The following is a 19557-nucleotide window of genomic DNA, read 5'->3' on the forward strand; positions in this document are numbered from 1 at the left end:
GTCAGTACTGAGTGACGGGAGAGGAGCAGTAGAAGGCATCTCACTGGTGCTTATTTTCTGTTTTAGTGCCCCCACCCCCTGGCCCCTATAATATCTGTAACTACTCTTAAAAAGGTTTTGCTTCAGGCTTTTTTCTGTTTTGTTTTGTTTTTTAAAGAAAAAGAAAATGAAAGAAAAAAAATAAAGCATCCAGTGTCTTTCTTACAACATATTCTTTTATTGCAACATTTCGTCAGTTTGGAAAACTGTCCCCATGGGTAGACACGTCTAGAATGTTATAAATAGAACAAGGCCTGTCTCTCACCGGCTGAGAGTCCCGCCATGCGATGCCCCAGGTCAGACAGCACAAAATGGCCTGTATCTCAGGCAGAGGCGGGGCCTGGCCAGCCCCGCTCCACAGGAACGCAGCCCTGGGCGAAGCTCCAGAGGGACTGCCGTGCTTCGGGAGAGAGACACACGTCCCACTCAGGCCCAGGCCACAGCCCCACCGGGATCGACTGAGAACCCCAGTGAGACTGGTGTCCAAGGACTGTGACCAAGTATCCAGAGGCCACCATCAAAAGCAGCAGGGGAGGGGGCAGGTGGGCAGGACAGAACCCAAGTGCATTCAGATGAATTCATCAACCACTCGGATGGCAGAGACTTAACTTCGTGTGGTCCAGAACAGGCTCCCCCGGACTGGAAGGTCTCTCCCAAATAGAGGAGTCATTTATATACCTTAACAGAGTTGGTGGCAGGCGTTATTGCCGCACAGCTGGGTCTCCAGATAAATGGCATCAGGGTTGGCCAAGAAACCAGAAGCACAAAACCAGCAAGGGTCCCCCAGCGTCAGAATTTTGTCACTTAGAAATCTGCCCACGATAGCAGCATGCAGGCACAGGGGGTCACCGCAGAAGCCCCCGTCTGCTCCCTGAATGTGAACCGGACGGCAACCAGCCCTGAGGTCACATGAGCTCGGCTGCCTGCAGGCCCGGCTCCAGTCTGCACTTCTGTTAGCTCTAAGGACTCCCTGTCAGAACGGACTAACCAACAGGGAGATTTTTTTTATCTCCTTCTTTGCAAATGTAACCTATGGTATATAATCAGAATCTAAAATTGGAAATGCAGACGGTTTCATTAAGATGAAAGACAAGAGGGACTACAAGTTTTAAAGTGGGTTCTATTGACAACCTAAGTGTGGCGGGTGGTTCAGAGGCTTCCCCACCCTCGGAACCATGGGGGAGCTGGGGTACAGATCCCCTTCCATAGCCAGGCTCACCTGGCAGGTCCCCCCTTCCTGCCCTTCCAGACAGGCTGCCAGCCGTGAGGAGCCCCAGCTCTGCCCGTGTGCGTTCTGAATGCCACGCCCATGTGCACACACACATGGGCACACACATGCGCACACGCGCACACACATCCAAGGGGAGCCTGTGGTAGACAAGGCCGGCCTTGCCCTCCCGGGGCCAAGTGAAGCACTGGGCCAGCACATGGCAAGCAGACCTTTCCAACCCAGAAAGAATCCTCTAGGGAGGTATCTTTTTAATCTCTCTCTCCCTCTTCATTTTTGGTTTTCTGTAAATTATGTTTCTGGTGACTACATCACTGGCATCTTGCTCCAGGGAAAGTGTCTTTGGCACTTGTCAAGTGGGCACCACTTGTCAAGCAACCCATTCAGCTGGCGACGGTGGTGCCTCTTCTCCAGCCCAGCCTCCTCCTCAGGGCGGAGACTGCCGCATGGTTTTCCAGCTTGTGGAGACGAACAGGTCCCGGCTCTTGACCAGCCGAACCATGAAGCGCCCCACGTAGAAGCCACTGATCTGGCCCACACCATCATTCCTGCCCATGGCCAGGAGGAACGTCAGTGCACCTGTGGAGCAGAGGCGCACGCTGGAACCCGGCTCCGCACCGCGTGGGAGCCTGCAGTCCCCAGACCTGCGGGTTTATTCCCCACGGTTAAAGCGCTCTGTGAGGTGTTTCTGTCAGCAGCTTTGACAGTTTGTTCTAGTGGTCAGTCATCTCAAAGGCTGCACCGTGTCTCACTCCGACTGCGAAGCATGTGGGGCTGCCTTACCTGGCTTGTAGGCTTTGAGGGGCCTCTCTTTCATGGAGTTAACGATGTTGGTCACGGCAATGTTGGCATGGAGGCCGGCGTGATAGGCCATCTTGGGCTCCTTCACATCAGCACAGTCGCCGATGGCATAGATGTGGCTGAAGCCCTCCACCTGGAGGTACTCATTCACCCTCAGGGCGCCATCGCTGGCCAGCTGACTATCTGCCAGGCAAAACCAACAAGAGGTGAAGCCCGAGCTGCCGTGTTAAGTGGCCACCAGAACACGGGAAGAGCAGCTCTGGGGCTGGCTGAGAGGACACCCTCCAGAGGAGAGCCTCCAGCCTCATTCATTTCTGCCTGAAGCCCCCACCTCAGAACTCTTCCTGCAAATGCAGGTTACTCTTCCAGGGTGGAAACCGTCAGACAGCGAGTATCATTTTATGAAATGTGCATAACTCTCTCAGTTACCATGATGACCTTACAGTGCTTAAGTTTGCAACTTGGCCATGTCTTGAATTTTTTTTTGAACATGGATCAGATTTATTAAATAAATGTGGGGTTTTACTAAATAGTAAACTTTTCATTTTAAGGGACTTAAGAGTTTATATTTGAAATATGATATTAAGACAACTCAGTGTAAATTTTGGGGTCTCTGTCCACTATAAGCCTTTAGTCCCACCCCCATGCCTGGCCTGGACTAGCTGCCTTCCACTGGGATTGGATGAGTCTTTTCTGCAGGGCACGAAGTAGGAGCTCCTCGTGCAGGAATGGTACTAGGGAATAAGTGAGGGGAACCTGGGGGCACAGCAACCACGGGGCCTGACAAGGAGACACTGAGTCTCCAGCTCACACATGGAGGCCATCAGCCCACCTGCTCCACCTTCCAGTTACCTAGATGGCTACTGAGCTTTAAGAACACAAAGTCCCAATATGGCCTCTACTCCCCAAATGGTCATTCCAAGCTCAAGTGGCCAAACATCCAGGTCAGAGTTTGGAGAGAGCAGCACACCTGTGAACAGAGAAAGGCCTGACTGCAGAATTTCCTCCACACCCGTGATTCAAGGAAAGGAACAGAAAAATGGATGTTTCATCCCTCTGTTCTCATCTCTCACCACTAGGGGGCGGGCCCTAACTTTGGAAGATTCTGATCACTTCGGACATCTTGGATTAAGTCATCATCATCACAGCTGAAGAAAGGACAGCAACAGTGAACCCAAACCTAAATTTAAAGCAGGGCATCACCATTCAGAAGAGACAAATGAGCTCCAGGGATGGAGGGGGACAATAGGTGCCTATTCCTTGGGAAGGGGCCTGAGGGGCCTTCCTGGCCTTCCTGGACGGCTGGACAGAGAAGAGGCAACCAGGGAAACAGACAATGGCGCGGCCTCCTGCTTACCAAATGCACTGTGGTAGGCAGAGCTGTTGACCTTGATACCGTTGCAGACGATCACCAGGTTGGTGGCCAGCTCCGTGCCTTTGTCTGTCTGTACCTTGATGCATTCTCGATACTCGTTGAAAGGCAGTTTCTCCAGGTTGCACACCCGCTCACCTGTCAAGGGACGAAGATGACCAGGGGGCTGGCAGAAAGCAGACAAGGCTGGGGTCCCAGCCAAGGCTGACCTGGGGAAGGCTGGAGACCCCTGAAGGCCCCAGGAAAGGTCTGGACGCTGTGGCCCAGCTGGGCAATGACTCCACTCCCCGCTTCCCTCTCTGCTCTTCTCCCAGCCCATCCGCTGCCCCAAGAAGCACAATCTGGACACCGGGACCCAGGGGATCCAATGAGAGGACAGTTCCGAGAGGCAGTTTGAGGCTGAGTTTCCCAAGAAGTTCCAGGAAAAGCTGTTTGAGGAACACCTCTCGCATGCCTCCCTGACTCGTCTCTGCCAGCCTGGCCAGGCGGGACAAGCCCCCAGGCACACTGACAAAGATGAGGCCAGGCAAGTTGGGAAGCCAGCCCTGCTCTCCTGGCTGGCTGAAAGGAAAGGTGCTCAGAGTCCAAAGAGCCAGGTTCAAGGAGACCAAGAGCCAGGGTGAGCTTTCAGAGTAAACCCCCACTGCTCCCTGAAAAAGCAGAGGCTGAGCCCCATGAAGTGTGGGGGACACCAGCGGGGCCAGAGCCCCGCTCTCACGCCAGACGGTTCTCTTCCCTCGTGCTCCAGACAAAAGCCACACTCCTCACCACACCCAAAACACAAACCAAACAAACCTATTCTTTCCACCACAGAGATGTCGTAATTCAGGTCAAATCCTTTAGATTTTTTTTTTTTAAGTCATTCAACAACTAGATGCCACCTACACTTTGTCCAAAGCAATAGCCAGGACAGTGCTGCCACAGTGACATGGAAATCCTGTAAGTACTAGGACCTCTGTCCTGCTTGAGGACACACTTCTCCTCCAACCGGACACTCAGCCCCCGGACACAGAGAGAGCTAGGGCACCCTCATACTCCGAGGGGGCCATGACCAAGCCTCTGAGCCCAGTCTCACTCGGGCAGGGAGGGGGCAGGGCCGGAGGGGACTGGCACGTACTCAGCAGCAGCTGCACCCCCTTCTGGAGCAGGATCTCCTTCACTTCCTGCCGGACACAGGGCAGGAGCTCCTTGTCGGCCAGGGCCACCTTGGAGTGAATAAGAGCGACCTGGGGACAAACGACCACACGAGAGAGGAGTCGTCACCTAGTCTTCTGCTCAAAAGCAGCAGCTGAAAAACACATCAGTCTGTCTCCCCCACCTCCTCCCCTGCCCCCAGCTTCCAGGTTCGGGGACAGAGTCAAGTGAACAAGTGCCCACACTGGAACCAGCTAAGGGCAAGCTGGGCTGGGGCCCACATCTCCCGGTCTAGGATTCTCTCAGGATGTGCCCGTGTTCCACAGCCCACACCAAGCACCACATGGAGAATTGTTCTCAGGCATCGCAGGCACTTATGATTGTAGAGTCTTTATGTCAACACTGACATTCCAGCTGTAAGTCAGGACGTTCACATCAAAGCTGGCTCCGACGTCAGCACTCCCAGGCACGCCCGCTCACTGTCTGGGGTGGCGCGGGGCAGTGGGGGCAGCCTGCAATGGTGTCCGAGGCTGGGACTTAGAGATCAGGCCACCTGGGTTGAAATCCCATCTCGGATGCTGGGACATGGCCCGATAACTCAGTAAGACGGGACCACGGTCCCACTCGCAAGTTTTGTAATGATGAAATGAGAAGCGTGTGTACGGCACGAGACTCAGCACAGTGGCTACTATTACTCTTATTTGTCTGCTGATTACCAACATACGGAAGTTACACTGAGTTACTTCCTACTTCAGACTGGTCTTTACCCCATAAATGAAAATTAATGAACTCTTATAATACATCGGTTACTCATAATAATTTCCAACAATTCGTCATAGAACAGCTGTGTAATTAAATTAGCCCACATTGATCTCACTTCTGGAAACCAACCTGCCTTTCCCCAGGGAGAAAGAACCAGCCAGAGGCTCCACGTGTCGCTCACGGGGGGCCATGAGGGGTTCCCCCATGTGGCTGTCCAGGGCAAGGACTACGGTCTCTTCAAGACCAAAAAAGTCACTGCTTGCCCAAGACGTTGACCAAGCTAGTTGTCAGCAAAAAGAGGCAAAGTCTATGTTCAGATCACAAAGCTGAGACACTGAAGGGGACACAGGAGTTACTCTTCTGTAAGTTGTCTCCCCTGAGCTTGATCCTCCTGGTCGGCCCACTGGACACACCCCAGAGCCCCAGAAAAATTCCCAGCAGAAAGGGGCTACAGGGGACCCCTCAGAGCAGAGAGCAGGAGGCGGGAACCACAGGCTCCCACTTTATATGGAGGGAGCTCCACGTCCCAGGCGATGTGCAAGGAAATTCTGACTTTCCCTGTACAACACAGAAAGAGGCCGACCACGAAGAGCTCAAGGCCAAGGCCGCTCGCACACCTCTTTCTCGGGGTATTCTGTCTTAATCTCCGCTGCCATCTCCACTCCTGCCGAGCCTCCGCCCACCACCACGATAGACTCCGAGCGCTGCACCTGGAGCAGAGGCAAATGTAAAAACACTCACTCGAATTCACACCACCTCATGGGTCAGCACTGGGCGGGGGAGTGGGGGCGGGGGACGTCCTTGTCAAAAAGGAGTTAAGAACTCGTTCCAAACCTGGGGTCCAAATGTGCTTCCCTGGGCCTGGCTCCCGCTGGGCGTCCCCCCCACTCTCTCACCTGACTCTCACGGCAGCCGCAGGAGGCCGGTATCGCCGCCCACCCCCGGTAGATGACCGTGGCCCAGGTCTGTCCGAGCTCCAAGCCAGGCCCCTGACCTCTACACTGACATGATCTCCCCATTTCTCTGGAGCTTTGCAGGGAGAGAAGGACCTGGCTTACTCATGTAGCAGCGCTCACCTCCGACCCTTCTCTGGACCTCCGCTCCTCACCAGCTCAGTAGGGACAGACCCGTCCCAGCCCCGCTCAGGTCAGGATGGCTGTGAGAGCTGGCTGAGGTCATGGGTCCCGGCCTACGCTACATCACAAGGCCTGAGGCACCCAGGACCCCCAAGAGGAGCTGGGGACTCACCCATCTCTGTGTGAACAGGTCTGGGCGCTGACACTCAGGCTTTGATGACGGATCCAATGATCTCCTCCCAAGAGTCTCTAACAACGCTCCATCTTTACAGCCACTGCCACACCCCTGAACACCTGCTGGGGCCTCCCTGCTGCGGCTCCCAGTGTCCCCACAGCTGTGCTGCTCTCTAGGGGACCACCTTCCCCGCCCTCACTGCCCTGGCCCGGTCAGGGGCGGCTCGCCTGCTGCACCATGTCCTCGTAGGCCTGAATGGCGTCCCGCTGGCTGGAAGCCTGGTTCAACTTGCCGGGGAACGGCCCAGTGCTGCCAGTGGCCAGGATGAGATGTGAGAAGGGCAGCACCTGCGAGGGGCAAAGGAAAGAAACATGAGGGCAGGCCTGGGTTCTTCACCCAACCCCAGGCCCGTGGGGCAAGGAACGTGGTGGTGAGGCCCCTGGGCATTCTGAGGCAGCCCTCCTCGAAGGGAGCGGAACCATCACAAGGCTACGCCAAGGGGTGGCACTAGAACCCCATAATACCCAAGGAGGCAGACGTCACCTCCTGCCAGAGCCACCCAATGTGGAAATAAGACGGCAAGCTTCCCACAGTGGGCGGGGGTAGGGGGCAGGTAAGCAGGCAACTGCTTGTGGGGAATAAGCAGGGTTCCAGCTTCTGATACAGAATTAATCTAGACTGTCCTAGAAGCACTTTATCTGTCCTTCCATTCTGAATGAAAGCTTTGCTGGATAGAGCAATCTTGGATGTAGGTTCTTGCCTTTCATGACTTGGAATACTTCTTTCCAGCCCCTTCTTGCCTGTGAGGTCTCTTTTGAGAAATCAGCTGACGGTCTGATGGGAACTCCTTTGTAGGTGACTGTCCCCTTATCTCTTGCTGCTTCTAGGATTCTCTCCTTCATTTTAATCTTAGCTAATGTAATTATGATGTGCCTTGGTGTGTTCCTCCTTGGGTCCACCTTCTTTGGGACTCTCTGAGCTTCCTGGACTTCCTAGAAGTCTATTTCCTTTGCCAGATTGGGGAAGTTCTCCTTTATTATTTGTTCAGATAACTTTTCCACTTGTTGCTCTTCCTCTTCTCCTTCTGGTACCCCTATGGCGGCGGTTAGCCAGCCACCTTGTGCACCTCGCTGGGCCCGCCCATTGCCACCCCACACCTGGGGTCTGCCACCACCTGCATGCCCAGGGTCTGCCCACTGCCATCTTGCATGCCTGGGGTCTGAAAGGCACCGCTTTTTTTGCCGTGACCCCTCTCCACCCCTCCTACCAGTCTGGATGAATGTGTCTATTTTAACTCCTTGGTTGTCGGACTTCTATACAGTTCAATTTTCTGTCAGTTCCGGTTGGTTTTTGTTTCTAAATCTTTGTTGTCCTAACATCGGTTGTGCGAGGAGGCACAGTGTGTCTACCCACGCCTCCATCTTGGTCAGAAGTTCCAGACTGTCCTCGTGTTTTAGAAGAAACTGTCCCCTGTGCCCACAGAAGAGGAAGGAAGAAAGGAGGCGGACTGTGTTTGGAGCTCAAATATGCACAGCTGACAAAACCAGTGCTGCTCTGCACGGGGAGGGCCAGGAGGCGGGCGTCCCACTCAGCCCCCACCGAGGCTGAGCTGCCCCCGCGGACCTTCCCAGGGCTCTGAAAAGTCTGGCCTGAACCCACAGAACAAGGCGACGCGGTAAACTCTCCCACCGAGAGTTTCCCCAGCCTTAAAACTAACTGAAGGGGGACTGAGTCCCACTAAATCAACTGAGGACAGAAATTGTGTCCTCTTTTTCCAGTTCCCCCTCAGCTTTGAACAGAATGAAGGGCAAGGCTGGAGGGGACCCTCAGCAGGACGAGCCAGCTGGTGGCAGCTCACGGACGGGGCTCACGTCACTGCAGGTAGCACCGGGTACCGTGTTCCATACCAGGGCTGAGGAGCAGAGAGGAGTGAAGAAAGCCCTGCCCCCACGGCTCCCAGCGTAGGGACCTGGAGTGTGTGCCGACCCTCTGACTCTGCCTTAGCTGCAGGGCCTGGGGCTGGGCCAGGACAGACTTTCAGAGCGTGGGCTCTGGGGTGAAACTGCTGGAGCTAAAATCGCAGCTGAGTGTCTTCCCAGCTGTGGGAGCTGGGCAAGCCACTTACCCTCTCAGCAAAAGGGGCTGCACCACCGCCCACCCCGCCTCGTGGAGTCACGCGCACATTCACGGAGAACACGCCAGGCTTCCGACAGTGCCCCACACACAGCAAAGGCTCAAGCGTGTCTGCACCACACTCCTGTGGCTGCCGCAGTCAGGCCTCTGTGCGTGAGGAAGCTGCTCTCTGCCTGGCACCGGGTCTCCTCCTGCCACCAACCCATCCTCCGGGGTCTCCTGAAGCCAGCTGACACACGGCTCAGCCCCTGCTCACCTGGCCACCCTCCAGCAGCACCGTCCGATTCGTTAGGTCGATCTCAACCACCAGGCCCTGCCGGAAGCTTTCTTTGTAGCTCACTGAGTATGGGATAAACGTCTTTTTGGCAAACCCTGGGGGGCGGACACAGAAGAGGTCACAGTGTAAAACTGGGTGGCCCATGGGGGCCAGAATTACTCAGACCCTCTCCTGAGCTGCACACCAGCAGGGGTCCCTTTGGCCAAACAGCTGGGCCAGTGGTATACCCAGGGCACCCACCACCCCTAAGGTGCCAGACTGGGCCTCGAGCCTTCAGGGAAGCTCTTACTTCTGTGGCCTTGGTATGGTAGCTGCTTAAGATTCTCCAGAATTTGTCTAGTGGTAGAGTACAGGCACCCGGCCCTAAGTCGAGAAAACCACCCCCAGGCCCACAGAGTGCGAAGGTCACTCCCAGCAGGAAAGCCCTGGAAAGAGCCCGTTACCGCTCTCCACGGAGGCCCGGAGGGCTGCCACGTTGTGGTGGAAGGAGTCCTTCACGTCCACCAGCGTGAAGGGGACATTCTGCGCCTGCAGCTGGCTGGCGGCTGCAATTCCACCGAAGCCCCCGCCCACGATCACCACATGCGCACCTCTCACGTCCGTGGACACCTGCGAGCCCATCTCGAACCCGCACTGCAGAGACAGAAGGAGACCACATCAGAGTCAGAAGGGGCACGAGGTTGGGAGGGCAGGAGTGAGCCCACAGCGAGAGAGGCCTCACATACCAAGACTTGGCCCCTTTCCTTTTATAATCATCTATCAAGATTTGAACTGTGAAATCTGGGTGCCAAAAAGACAGAGGTAGCATAACTCCATCCCATCGCCAACCACCTAGTTCTAACCTCCAAGGCCTCCGCTGTTGCTAAGTTCCTGTGGACCCTCCCAGAGAGAGCCTGCGCACCTGCAATCATGATTATTTCTGCACACATTAAACCATCCTGCACTTTCCTCCCCCACTCAATGCATTTGCTCACTCACCCACATAACTCAAAGAGCGCCTGCTCCTTGATGTGCCCTGTGCCATGGCTCCATGGTCAGAAAAAGACAGACAGACAGACTGGTCCCTGCCCTTGTCAAGCACCCAGTGGGAAGCTGGCCAGGGACACAGTAACAGAAATGGTGGGCACAGGTGTGGCGAACAGCAAGCACAGGCCACACCAAAGGAACTAAAACGATTCTTTAAGCCCCACCCTACGTAAACACCGTGACCAGATTCTGCCCACTCATGGGTCACCAGCTTGAGCCCCAGGTCTAAGATCAATTGACAGGTTACGACAACACATCTGCAAAATAGGGTACAGTGTGACCAAGGGCCTGGAGGCGGGGTGGGGAGGAGAGGCCTACAGGGGCAGGCCACTCCCCTGAGCATTCCTGAAAGCGTGGAGGTACACCAGGACTGCTGGGTGACACCCCAGGAGGCATGGGGAAAAAAGAAACATCTGCTGCAAAAATAAACCATTCAGGTAGCAACCTAAGTGCCCATCAGTAAATGAGTAGATGAAAAAACTGCGGTACATTTACATAATGGAATTCTACACAGCAGAAAGAAAGGAGCTCCTACCATTTGCAACAGCATGGATGGAACTGGAGAGCATTATGCTGAGTGAAACAAGCCAGGTGGTGAGGGACAAATACCATATGATCTCACCTTTAACTGGAACCTAATCAAAAAACAAACAAGCAAGCAAAATATAACCAAAGACATTGAAATTAAGAACAAACTGACAGTAACCAGAGGGGAGAGGGGAGGTGATAATGGGGGGAGAGGGGTGAAGGGTTTATAGGAACAATCATAAAGGACATATGGACTAAAACAAGGGGGGTGGAAACAAGGGAGGGAGGTGGGGAGGGCTGGGGTAAAGGGGAGGGGGGAAAAGGCAGAAGACTGTACTCGAACAACAATAAAATTCAAAAGTATTTAATAAAAAAAGGAAGAAAGAATAAAAACGGTGCTGGTTAAAGACTGAGAAGGAACGCCTGCTGGTAAGAAAGACTTCAGGAGAACGCTGAGCACACAGGCCTGGGGGAGGGGGAGCAAGTTCTGCTTGAGCCAGAGACAGGCCAGCTGCCACTGCTGTTAGGTGTCTGCAGAGTGCGCGGGGCCGGGCCTGCCAGCCAAGCGTGCCCCAGGCTCAGGCTCGCACAGGGACGGGTGCAGCCTTGGCCACTTCCCAGCAAACCTGACTCAGTTCCTGACGAGTTAAAATTCAAAACCCGCTGGCCTGGAGCTGGCCACAGGAGGACATCTGAGGCAGAGAACGGCACTGGGCTGGGCCACTAGATGCTGGACTGCTGAGCACAGAGGAAAAAGGAGGTGGCAAAGCTTTCCTGGACTTCCCCAGCCAGCCTGGGAAGCCATCTACCAGGTGCGCCCTCCGAAGGGCCTGGGTCAGCCAGCGCATCCCAGAGTCTGTCCCTTTTGAGGGCTGAGAGGCCTGGGGATGCAGTCAGAGGCCTTGTCCAGCCTATTTTAACCTCTGAGAAGGACACTCATGGCCAGGGCCTCAGGGATCCACGGTGGGAGCAGCCAGCTGAGCAGCAGTTTCCGACGCAGCTGAGGTCCTGTGAACAGTGAGGGTTTGCTGGGAAATGCTGCCTGGAGGCGACAGGCCGGTGAACCTCCTTCTTGCCTGTGCTGGGTTCTAAGGAGAGGCAGAAATAAACCAGGCGGCCTAGGAGAGACACTACAGGAAGAAGCAAAGCTCCCGCTGCACGGAAGACAGCAAGAGAAGCCCCAACAGCTGTGGTGCGCTTCAGGGAGGGGAGATTCACAGTGGGCATGGCAGGGGGTGGCAAGGAAGGAGGGAGTGGAGTCGGGCCAACCTTGAAGGTCAGGGAGCAAGCTGCCCAGAGGCTTGATGTGGAAGTGCGTTCCAGCCCACCTGGGGCCCTCTTGGGCAGCACCGAGAGCTGCTGGAAGACCGCCACTCTGCCCTGCATTGTCTGCATGGCCTGGGGCACAAGCCCTCCCCTCTCTGGGTCTCTATTTACCCCTTGTAATGGGAGGCAACACCCTAAGGTGTCCCTGGACAGATAGTTTCCAAGACACGGTGGCCCCCAAGGTGGTCCCCACAGTTATGGGGGCAGCTTATGGTTGGACCTCCAGGTACCATTCTTGGTGGTCCAGTGCTCACAGCCTAACTCTCTACTGGGGGAGGGAGAAGCTGGCGAGGGAGGCAGAGCAGGCTGGAGGGGATTTAACTTTGTTCCTCACTGACTAAATGGCCCCTAATTCATCTGGGCACGTGCATTCTACCCCTTTCCAGATGAGGACACAGCCCTCATCAGGGCTGGGGCCGGGACAAGTCACATGTTATTTATTATTCTGTTATTACAGAATAATAAAGGCAGTACCACCTTCACCACCCCAGGCCCTCAGAAAGGTTGTCCAGAGGCGGCCCCCTGAGTGGTCCTCAGGCTGAATCTCCAACTGGGCCAGAGAAGGAGAATGTCACCCCGGAGCCTAAACCCAAGAGGCCCCGGGGCAGCTGTGTGAGGGGTAGGTTCATCTGCCCTCCTCGGCACAGCTCCCTCTGGGCCAACCTGCACTTGGGTCCAGCAGCCAGTGAGGTCAGAGAAATTCCCAGGGAGCTCTGCTTCCAAGCCGGCTGGGCACAGGCCCAAGAAAGGGGGTCTATTATGGGTCAGGTCACACTAGACCATGCAGGGAAGCTCAAGAAGTGGCCCTGGACCTTAGAAAATAGCTGGGCCAGAGACCTTCTCCACAGAAGGAACAGCTTGGACCACAAAGTCCAGTGGCAGAAAGAAATGAGCTCAAGGGACAAGGTGGGTTTTGCCAGAAGGGCAGGTGACAGGGGCCAGCACACACAGGGTGCCTGTCACACCAGGGCGGTGTTCGGGCCCACATGCTCACCAGTTCTATCCACCAGGTCTGCCCTGGGCCCCTCACAGGATCCCCTTCCTGGGGAAGATATAAGCCCAGCAGCCCCAGTGCAAGCCTGAGAGGCAGTGAATTGGCCCAGGATCAACTGGCTTCCCCAAAGAGCAAACCCTGGCCTGCCCAACCACACACACCCTCAGTGAAGGCTAACTGCCTCTCTGCAGTGGCGGTGGTGGGTCTGGGGCCTGAGGGTGCACCCGGCCCAGAGGGACTGGTGAGGAGAGGGGAGGTCTGTTTATCCTCCAGTCTGCCTGAGGCCTCTCCTAGAACCAGCTCTTCTCTCCTCTGCTGACCTCTGACCCTCTGACACTCACACTTGGAGACATAGGGCTGGCGGCTCCCCAGCCGATTCCCGCCTCCTCCTCAGCAGCCTCCCTTACACAACACTCTCTTTTTCTTTTAATCCTCGCCAGAGGACATGTTTTACTGATTTTAGAAAGAGGAAGAGAGAGAGAGAAACATCGACCAGCTGCCTCCCATACACACTTCGACCAGGGATCGAATCCGTAGCCTAGGTGTGTGCCATGACTGGGAATCAAACCCACAACCTTTTTGGTGCACAGGACAACGCTCCAACCAAGTGAGCCATCTGGCCTGCGCTAGAATGGGTGAATTTTTCATGGACGTGAAAAGTTTGTCCATGATTTGCCCACGCCCACAGAATGTACAAAACCACGAGTGAATCTAATGTACATTATGGTTTGGTGAGTGTGTGGATGCACGTTCACCAGCTGTAATGACACGCCACTCTGGGGGGCGCTGACAATGGAGGCGGCTGTGCGTGCTTGAGGATGGGGCACGAGAAGGATCTCCACCTTGCCCTCCGTTTTGCTCTCAACCTAAAACTACAACAATGAAGTCCTTAAGAAAAGAAAGTTTGTCCGTGAAAAAGTCAGAGACTAGGACAGCATGGAGAGCCGATCCCTCTTCCGGGCAATCGGACAAGTGTGCCCCGCTACACGTACACACACGTAACAATTACAACAGCCTGCACGTACTGCGCTTTCACCCGCCATCCTTGCATGGGACAGGTGTGAGTTCGCCCCGTTTGGAAAGTCAGTAACTTGCCCAAGTTCAGTCCTCACGGTCTGGGAGACCCGTGCCCTAAACTGAAATTTGGTCCCAGATTTGGTCTCATAGTGGTCAATGTTTTTACTTTGTCCTTTGGGCTTTTTTAAAAATGGTTTGAATATTTTTAAACAAGCGTGCCATTTTTACAGAAATAATAAAGCTGTAACAGGGCAGACCTCCTACCATCTAATTTTTTTAATTGAAATGTTACTCATATAAAATTCACTATTTTAAAGTGTACAACTCGGTGGCTCCTAGTACACTCATAAAGTTGTGCAACCATCACCATGACTTAACACAAGAACATTTTCATCCCCCTAAAGGAGACAAAAACACAAAGGCAGCCCTCAGCCGTCCGACCCCATCCCTCCTCCCTGCAGCCCCTGGCAACGGTGCATCTCTCTGCGGCTGCAGATGTGCCCATTCCACACCCCCTCTGCTTCCTGCCTGGTTTCTTTTACTGGGCATAATGTTTTCAAAATTCATTCAAGCTTTCGCATGTATCACTATTTCCTTCCTTTTTATGACTGAGTAACATTCCATTGGGCAGCTAGGCCACATTTTGTTTATCCATCCATCAGCTGATGTACATTTGGGTTGTTTTCATCTTTTGGCTATTGTGAATAACGCTGCTATGAACGTTTATGCACAAGTTTTTCCGTAAACACGTTTTTAATTCTCTTAAGCACATACCCAGGAATGGAATTGCTCAGTCCTATGGTAACTCTGGGTTTAACTTTTTGAGGAACTGCAAAACATATCACTGACTTTGAACTGAACATTTGCCAAGGGAGAAAGCACCAAGGACCTTAATTAATCTGCCTAGGTTTAGAAAGGTTAGCATAAAAGAAGGTCCAAGAGAACAAATCCTAACTGTCTGGCACTCCCGAGGAAATTCACCTCTGGCCCTCCTCCCCCCACACAAACACAAATCTGGTTTGCACTGGAATTTTCTCAGTAAATCCTGTTTTCTCTACCACAGACACCCAGCCTGAACCCTGGGGGATTCTTCTGCAATAAAACAGAGGCTTTTAGGAATCTACTGAAAAACAAGGAAGTTACATTTATGCCAAAGTTGTAGAGAGGTTAGGCCTCAGAAGACATACAGCAGGAACCACGCGGACTCGGAGCAATGCAAAGACACGGTCCAGGATTGCTTCATAGAGACTATGAATACAAGGCGCAGCTTTCTGAGTCCTCGCTGATGGTGCCCAGGGTGGCTCTCTTCAGCCCTGTCTCCAGAGTGGCCATCCTGGATGAGAGAGCCAGTGGAGTGTGACTCCGAGTACCACAAATGTCCCCTATCCACCTGGAGAGGGAAAGAGACCCTCAACTTCTCTCACTGGACACCAGAGGACAGGTTGAGAGTGGGCTGTCCATGGCCAGTTCCCCTGGGAATACGTGGGGTAAATATAACCCAAGAAGACCAATTTCTGAAAGGGACTCAAAGTTTAACAAAGGGGCTATCGTTTCATGCCCTAGAAGAGGGCAGCTCTGGGCAGACAAGCTCATTCCAGTGCTACACATGCTCCTTGTACAATAACCCAGGCCACGAAACTCGTATCTCCTCCTGGGAGCCGGTCACTTTGTGGTTCCTGTAACACCCCCATGGTCTGTCACCTCCTGTGACTGGCTCCTGCTTTCTTCTCTCACCACCACCCACAGACCACACTGGCCTGGAGTACACCAGCCCCAGTCAGCTGCACCACTTAGCTCTGGGTGGTCCTGATCAAGGCCAGCCCAACTGAGTAGCAGTCTCCCCCTACAAGGGAGGCCCTCCAGATTTGGGGTACACAGTGCCCTTAAGGGGCTTCTCACCAGATGCTGGGGCAAGCATGGGTGGGGTCTGAGAGTATGGGGCTTGCACACGTGCATTCTAGAGCACACACACAAACACTAAAACCCAAGCTGGCCTCCTTGACATATGCCTATTTTACAAGTGACCTTTGAACAAATTACACACCCTCCCCAAACTTGTCGGACCCTCTGTGCTGTGCCTGGTGTCCTGTGAGATAATCAGCGCCCAAGTGCATCTCCCCTCCCCACTCTCTCGGGACATCCAGAGGTCGACACAGGGGCCGTTGCTGGAGGGGAAGATGGGGTATGATTAGTGGGCAGTGCTGGAAGGAAAGTACCCACCATCACCCACTACAAGCAGCTCCTGATGGATTTCAGGGGTCCTGGGCTCCCCCAGCCCCATCAGAGTTAGTTCAGTGCCTGCTGGCCTTTGTCCCTGCAGAACCTGGGGCTTCATGGAGAAAAGTGGATTTCCTAGTGCAACCCAGAGCATGTGAGCTCAGAGTAACCTGGTATTTCTCTCCTAGAGACAGAGGCTTTCTACTTCCCTGGGACACCAGCTTCAGCTGCCAACCAGCGGTGACCCCTGGGGCTGGGGAGGGGTGGGGGTGGGGGGGTGAATGAGGGAGCATATCTTACCTGCGAAGACTTAGCCATAATTTGGGGGTGGGGGGCTCTCGCAGAGAGTAAAGCTCCCTTTTTGTATTTGGGGGAACTGGCACAGCCCCAAGCCCCAGGTCCTAGACCAGCGATTTTCAAACGGTGCGTGGCAAGGATTTTTACAACATGCAATACCTGACTAATTTAGTCAGGGGCACTGACCGCTTTTCCCTTGGATTGTCAAATAAAAAAACAGCCAACACAACAAGAGCCATCTGGTGCGAATGAATCAAAATTATACCTAGTTTCTGTCAGATAAGAAAAACTTTTTGTTGTTGTTGTGCCGCAGAATTTTAATAGTTTGTGTGCCACTAGTTGAAAACGGTTGAAAATCGCTGTCCCAGACGACCGCCCCTTCCTCCCAGGGCCGCAACTCACGCGCACTGACCTCCTAGCTGGCCGTTGGGGGTCGTTTCCGAAGATCCCGAGAGCACGCCCGCGCGCCACCTTACCCTCGGGCAGCCGCCCACCACCGAGTAACTCTGGCCAGCGGCCTGGGTCGCATCCACCCAGAGGGCAGTCCCGGCCACGTGACTTGCGGGACCTTTGGACACGCCCCAGGCGACACGGGTAGCGGGCCCGCCGGGGCCTGGGGGAGGGGGTGGGGGAACGACTGGTGCAGGTGGTCCCCGCCCGCCCTCTGGCGGTGGGAACTGCACCAACCCGTGAAACAGACGATTCCTAAAACAGATGTTGCCTGGCCCGGCACAAGCCCCTTGGACTTCTGTATAAATTTTGGTCCGACTGTCTGCCAGCAGCCACTGGGACTAAATAGGGCGGGCTCCAGGACAGCGGCTCTGCCACCTCGGGCGGATTACCAACCTCCTGCCTTTAAGCATGTAAATAATAATTCCGCAAATCCAGTGGAGCTCCTCTGTATGCCTAGCCCTGTGCTAGGCGCTGGGAGATAAAATGGAAAACAAAATGGGCATGATTTCTGTCTTACGTCGGAGGAGGTGATAAGGAAAGACAACAAAATATATTAAACGTGCATCACTCATTGAAATAAGAGAAGCGGTGGTGGGGAGAGGGGAGGTCAGGCAAAGGAAGCTTGCTAGAGCCTCTCTGCAAGGAAGAGGAAGGAGATAGCCCCGAGCCGAGAGGAGGCTGGGGCGCTCTGGGCTGGGGCGCTCTGGGCGTGCACTCAGAGGCAGGATAAATTGCTCAGGGCAGGGTCACTGCAGCGGCCAGCGTGGGCAGGCCGGTACAAGCCTGTCCTACAGGCCCTGGTGAAGACTGCTGTCATCCTGAGGGCAATGGGATTGGCCTGCAGGATTTTAAGCAAAAGTGGACGCACAAGTTATATTCTGTGGTGAAAGGATGAGGGATCGGCTGGGCGGCCTGAACTGGGGAGTTTGGGGGGGGGGGAGCTTGGACTAAGAATATGTAAAGAAATGGGCTGGTGCAAGCTGCAGCCTGGCAGGAGGATCAAGCGCATTTGGTGACAGGTAAGCCATCTTCTGTTTTGTATAAATATTAGCACCCACCCTAGCAGTTTTGAAAGATTCAGTGAGCCCTGGCCGGTGTGGCTCAGTTGGTTGAGCACTGTCATCATGAAACAAAGACTTGCCATTTGATTCCCAGTCAGGGCACAGGGCTGGGGTGCAGGCTAGTCCCTGGTCAGGGCAAGAACAAGAGGTAACGGGTCAGTGTTTCTCACTCCGATGCTTCCCTCCCATTGCTTCTCCCTCTCTTCCCCTCTCCCTCAAAGTAAATAAAATCTTTCTTTAAAAATTTTAAAAAGAAAAAAAGATTCAGTGAGATTATCTGTGAGAAGCGTTTCAGCGGTGGTGCCTGGCACACGGCAGCGGCAAACACACAGCAGCCGGCTCACCCGAGGCACGTTTATTTATTTCTATAGAGACAGAAAGACACCCACACTTCTACATGAGAGAGAAAAATCGTTTGGGGATCTAACCCCACAACCTAGGTGTGTGCCCTGATTGGGAATCCACCCTGCACCCTTCCAGTGTACGGGACACCACAGGACAATGCTCCAAGTGACCCAGCCACTGGGCCAGGGCCTCAGTGCTCCTTTGAGTACTGTCCTTCGCCTTCCTGGGTTTTCATGGGTGTTTACTCTAGAAGTGGCCCTTCCTGTACCTCTTCCAAAAGCTGTGGTCAAAGACCATGTGTCCAGTGCTGCTGCGTAGGGAGTGTTGGGATCAGTTCCACCTAGAAGTCGGTGTCCAGAACCATCCTGGCTGGGAGAGGGGCCGGTGCGCTCCCATCAGCACCACAGTCTCACTGTTAGCCTGGGAAGCCCAGGATGCAGCTTCCACTTCTCTGAGACCCTTGCCTCTCCTCCTGTCCCAGCTGTGGAGACTCCCATACCTCTCAGTATTCTCCACATCCTTCTCTCAGCGCCGGGGGACCCAAAAGAGCAATGGTGCCACAGTGTGGGTGCAGAGAGCTCCTGGGCCCTGCCTGTCTGAAACCGGCTCCCAGGGACCCATCAGAGCGCTGCGGGTTGGGTTCAGTGCTTCAGTGCAGCCAGCCTTGCATTTGTCCTGGACTTAACAAAGTTCCAAATAGCTTCTGTCTCCTTTTATTCCTCCTGAAACCCCCACAGGAAAGTAGGGTAGGGATTAAACTCGGACACTGAGGAGAACAACAGTCACACTTGACCGGCTAGAGCAGAGACCTCACTCTACTGGACTTTGCGTCCCCAGCACCCAGTTCCCTAGGAGGTCACTGATGTTTGCTCACCGTAAAATTCACTACTACAAAGTGCACAATTTGGTGATATGAAGGCTGTACACCCTTCACCATTATCTAATCCCAGGACCTCACTCCCCACCCCTCCTCCCACCCAGCCCCTAACAACCAGAATGATGCATTTCCGATGACTCAATCCTACCAGAAGTCTAGATAAACAATAGCTAATATTTATTGAAAACAAGCTAAGTGCTTTGAATAGCTTCTCAAATTTAATTTTCACACGCGTCCTGCAAGGTAAATTTTATTAATCTCTACTTCACACATGAGCAAACTGAGGCTCATAAACTGAGAACTTAGGCAAAGTCCCGCAGCCAGTACAGACAAGGGGCTGGGCCTTGAGGTTAATGCAGGAACCCCTCAGCCCGGCACGATTCCTAAGGGTGCCAGGGGTCACTGAGCAGGCAAGAGTC

The 19557-nt window shown here is 54.1% G+C and overlaps 1 protein-coding gene across 7 annotated transcripts; it reads right to left on the bottom strand.

Moving 5' to 3' along the window:
• Nucleotides 1-197: 197 nt before the first annotated feature.
• On the bottom strand, nt 198-16963 carry AIFM2 (apoptosis inducing factor mitochondria associated 2). Of its 7 annotated transcripts, none has more exons than XM_037130609.2 (10): nt 16815-16963; nt 15032-15221; nt 9441-9630; nt 8977-9092; nt 6815-6934; nt 5954-6046; nt 4558-4666; nt 3426-3578; nt 2051-2251; nt 198-1846 (listed from the first exon to the last, which is right to left on the bottom strand). In XM_037130609.2, the coding sequence occupies exons 3-10, from the start codon at nt 9616-9618 to the stop codon at nt 1695-1697; spliced, it is 1122 nt and encodes a 373-aa protein (XP_036986504.2). In that variant the 5' UTR covers nt 9619-9630; nt 15032-15221; nt 16815-16963; the 3' UTR covers nt 198-1694. The 7 variants fall into 7 exon arrangements, with proteins under 7 accessions (XP_036986504.2, XP_036986503.2, XP_036986502.2 ...); XM_037130608.2 differs by having other exon boundaries at nt 15076-15278; XM_037130607.2 differs by having other exon boundaries at nt 15032-15278.
• Between the last annotated feature and the right edge of the window lie 2594 nt (nt 16964-19557).

The sequence above is a fragment of the Artibeus jamaicensis genome, unplaced genomic scaffold (assembly GCF_021234435.1).
Source record: "Artibeus jamaicensis isolate MK-2021 breed Jamaican fruit bat unplaced genomic scaffold, CSHL_Jam_final contig_332, whole genome shotgun sequence".
Lineage (NCBI taxonomy): Eukaryota > Metazoa > Chordata > Mammalia > Chiroptera > Phyllostomidae > Artibeus > Artibeus jamaicensis.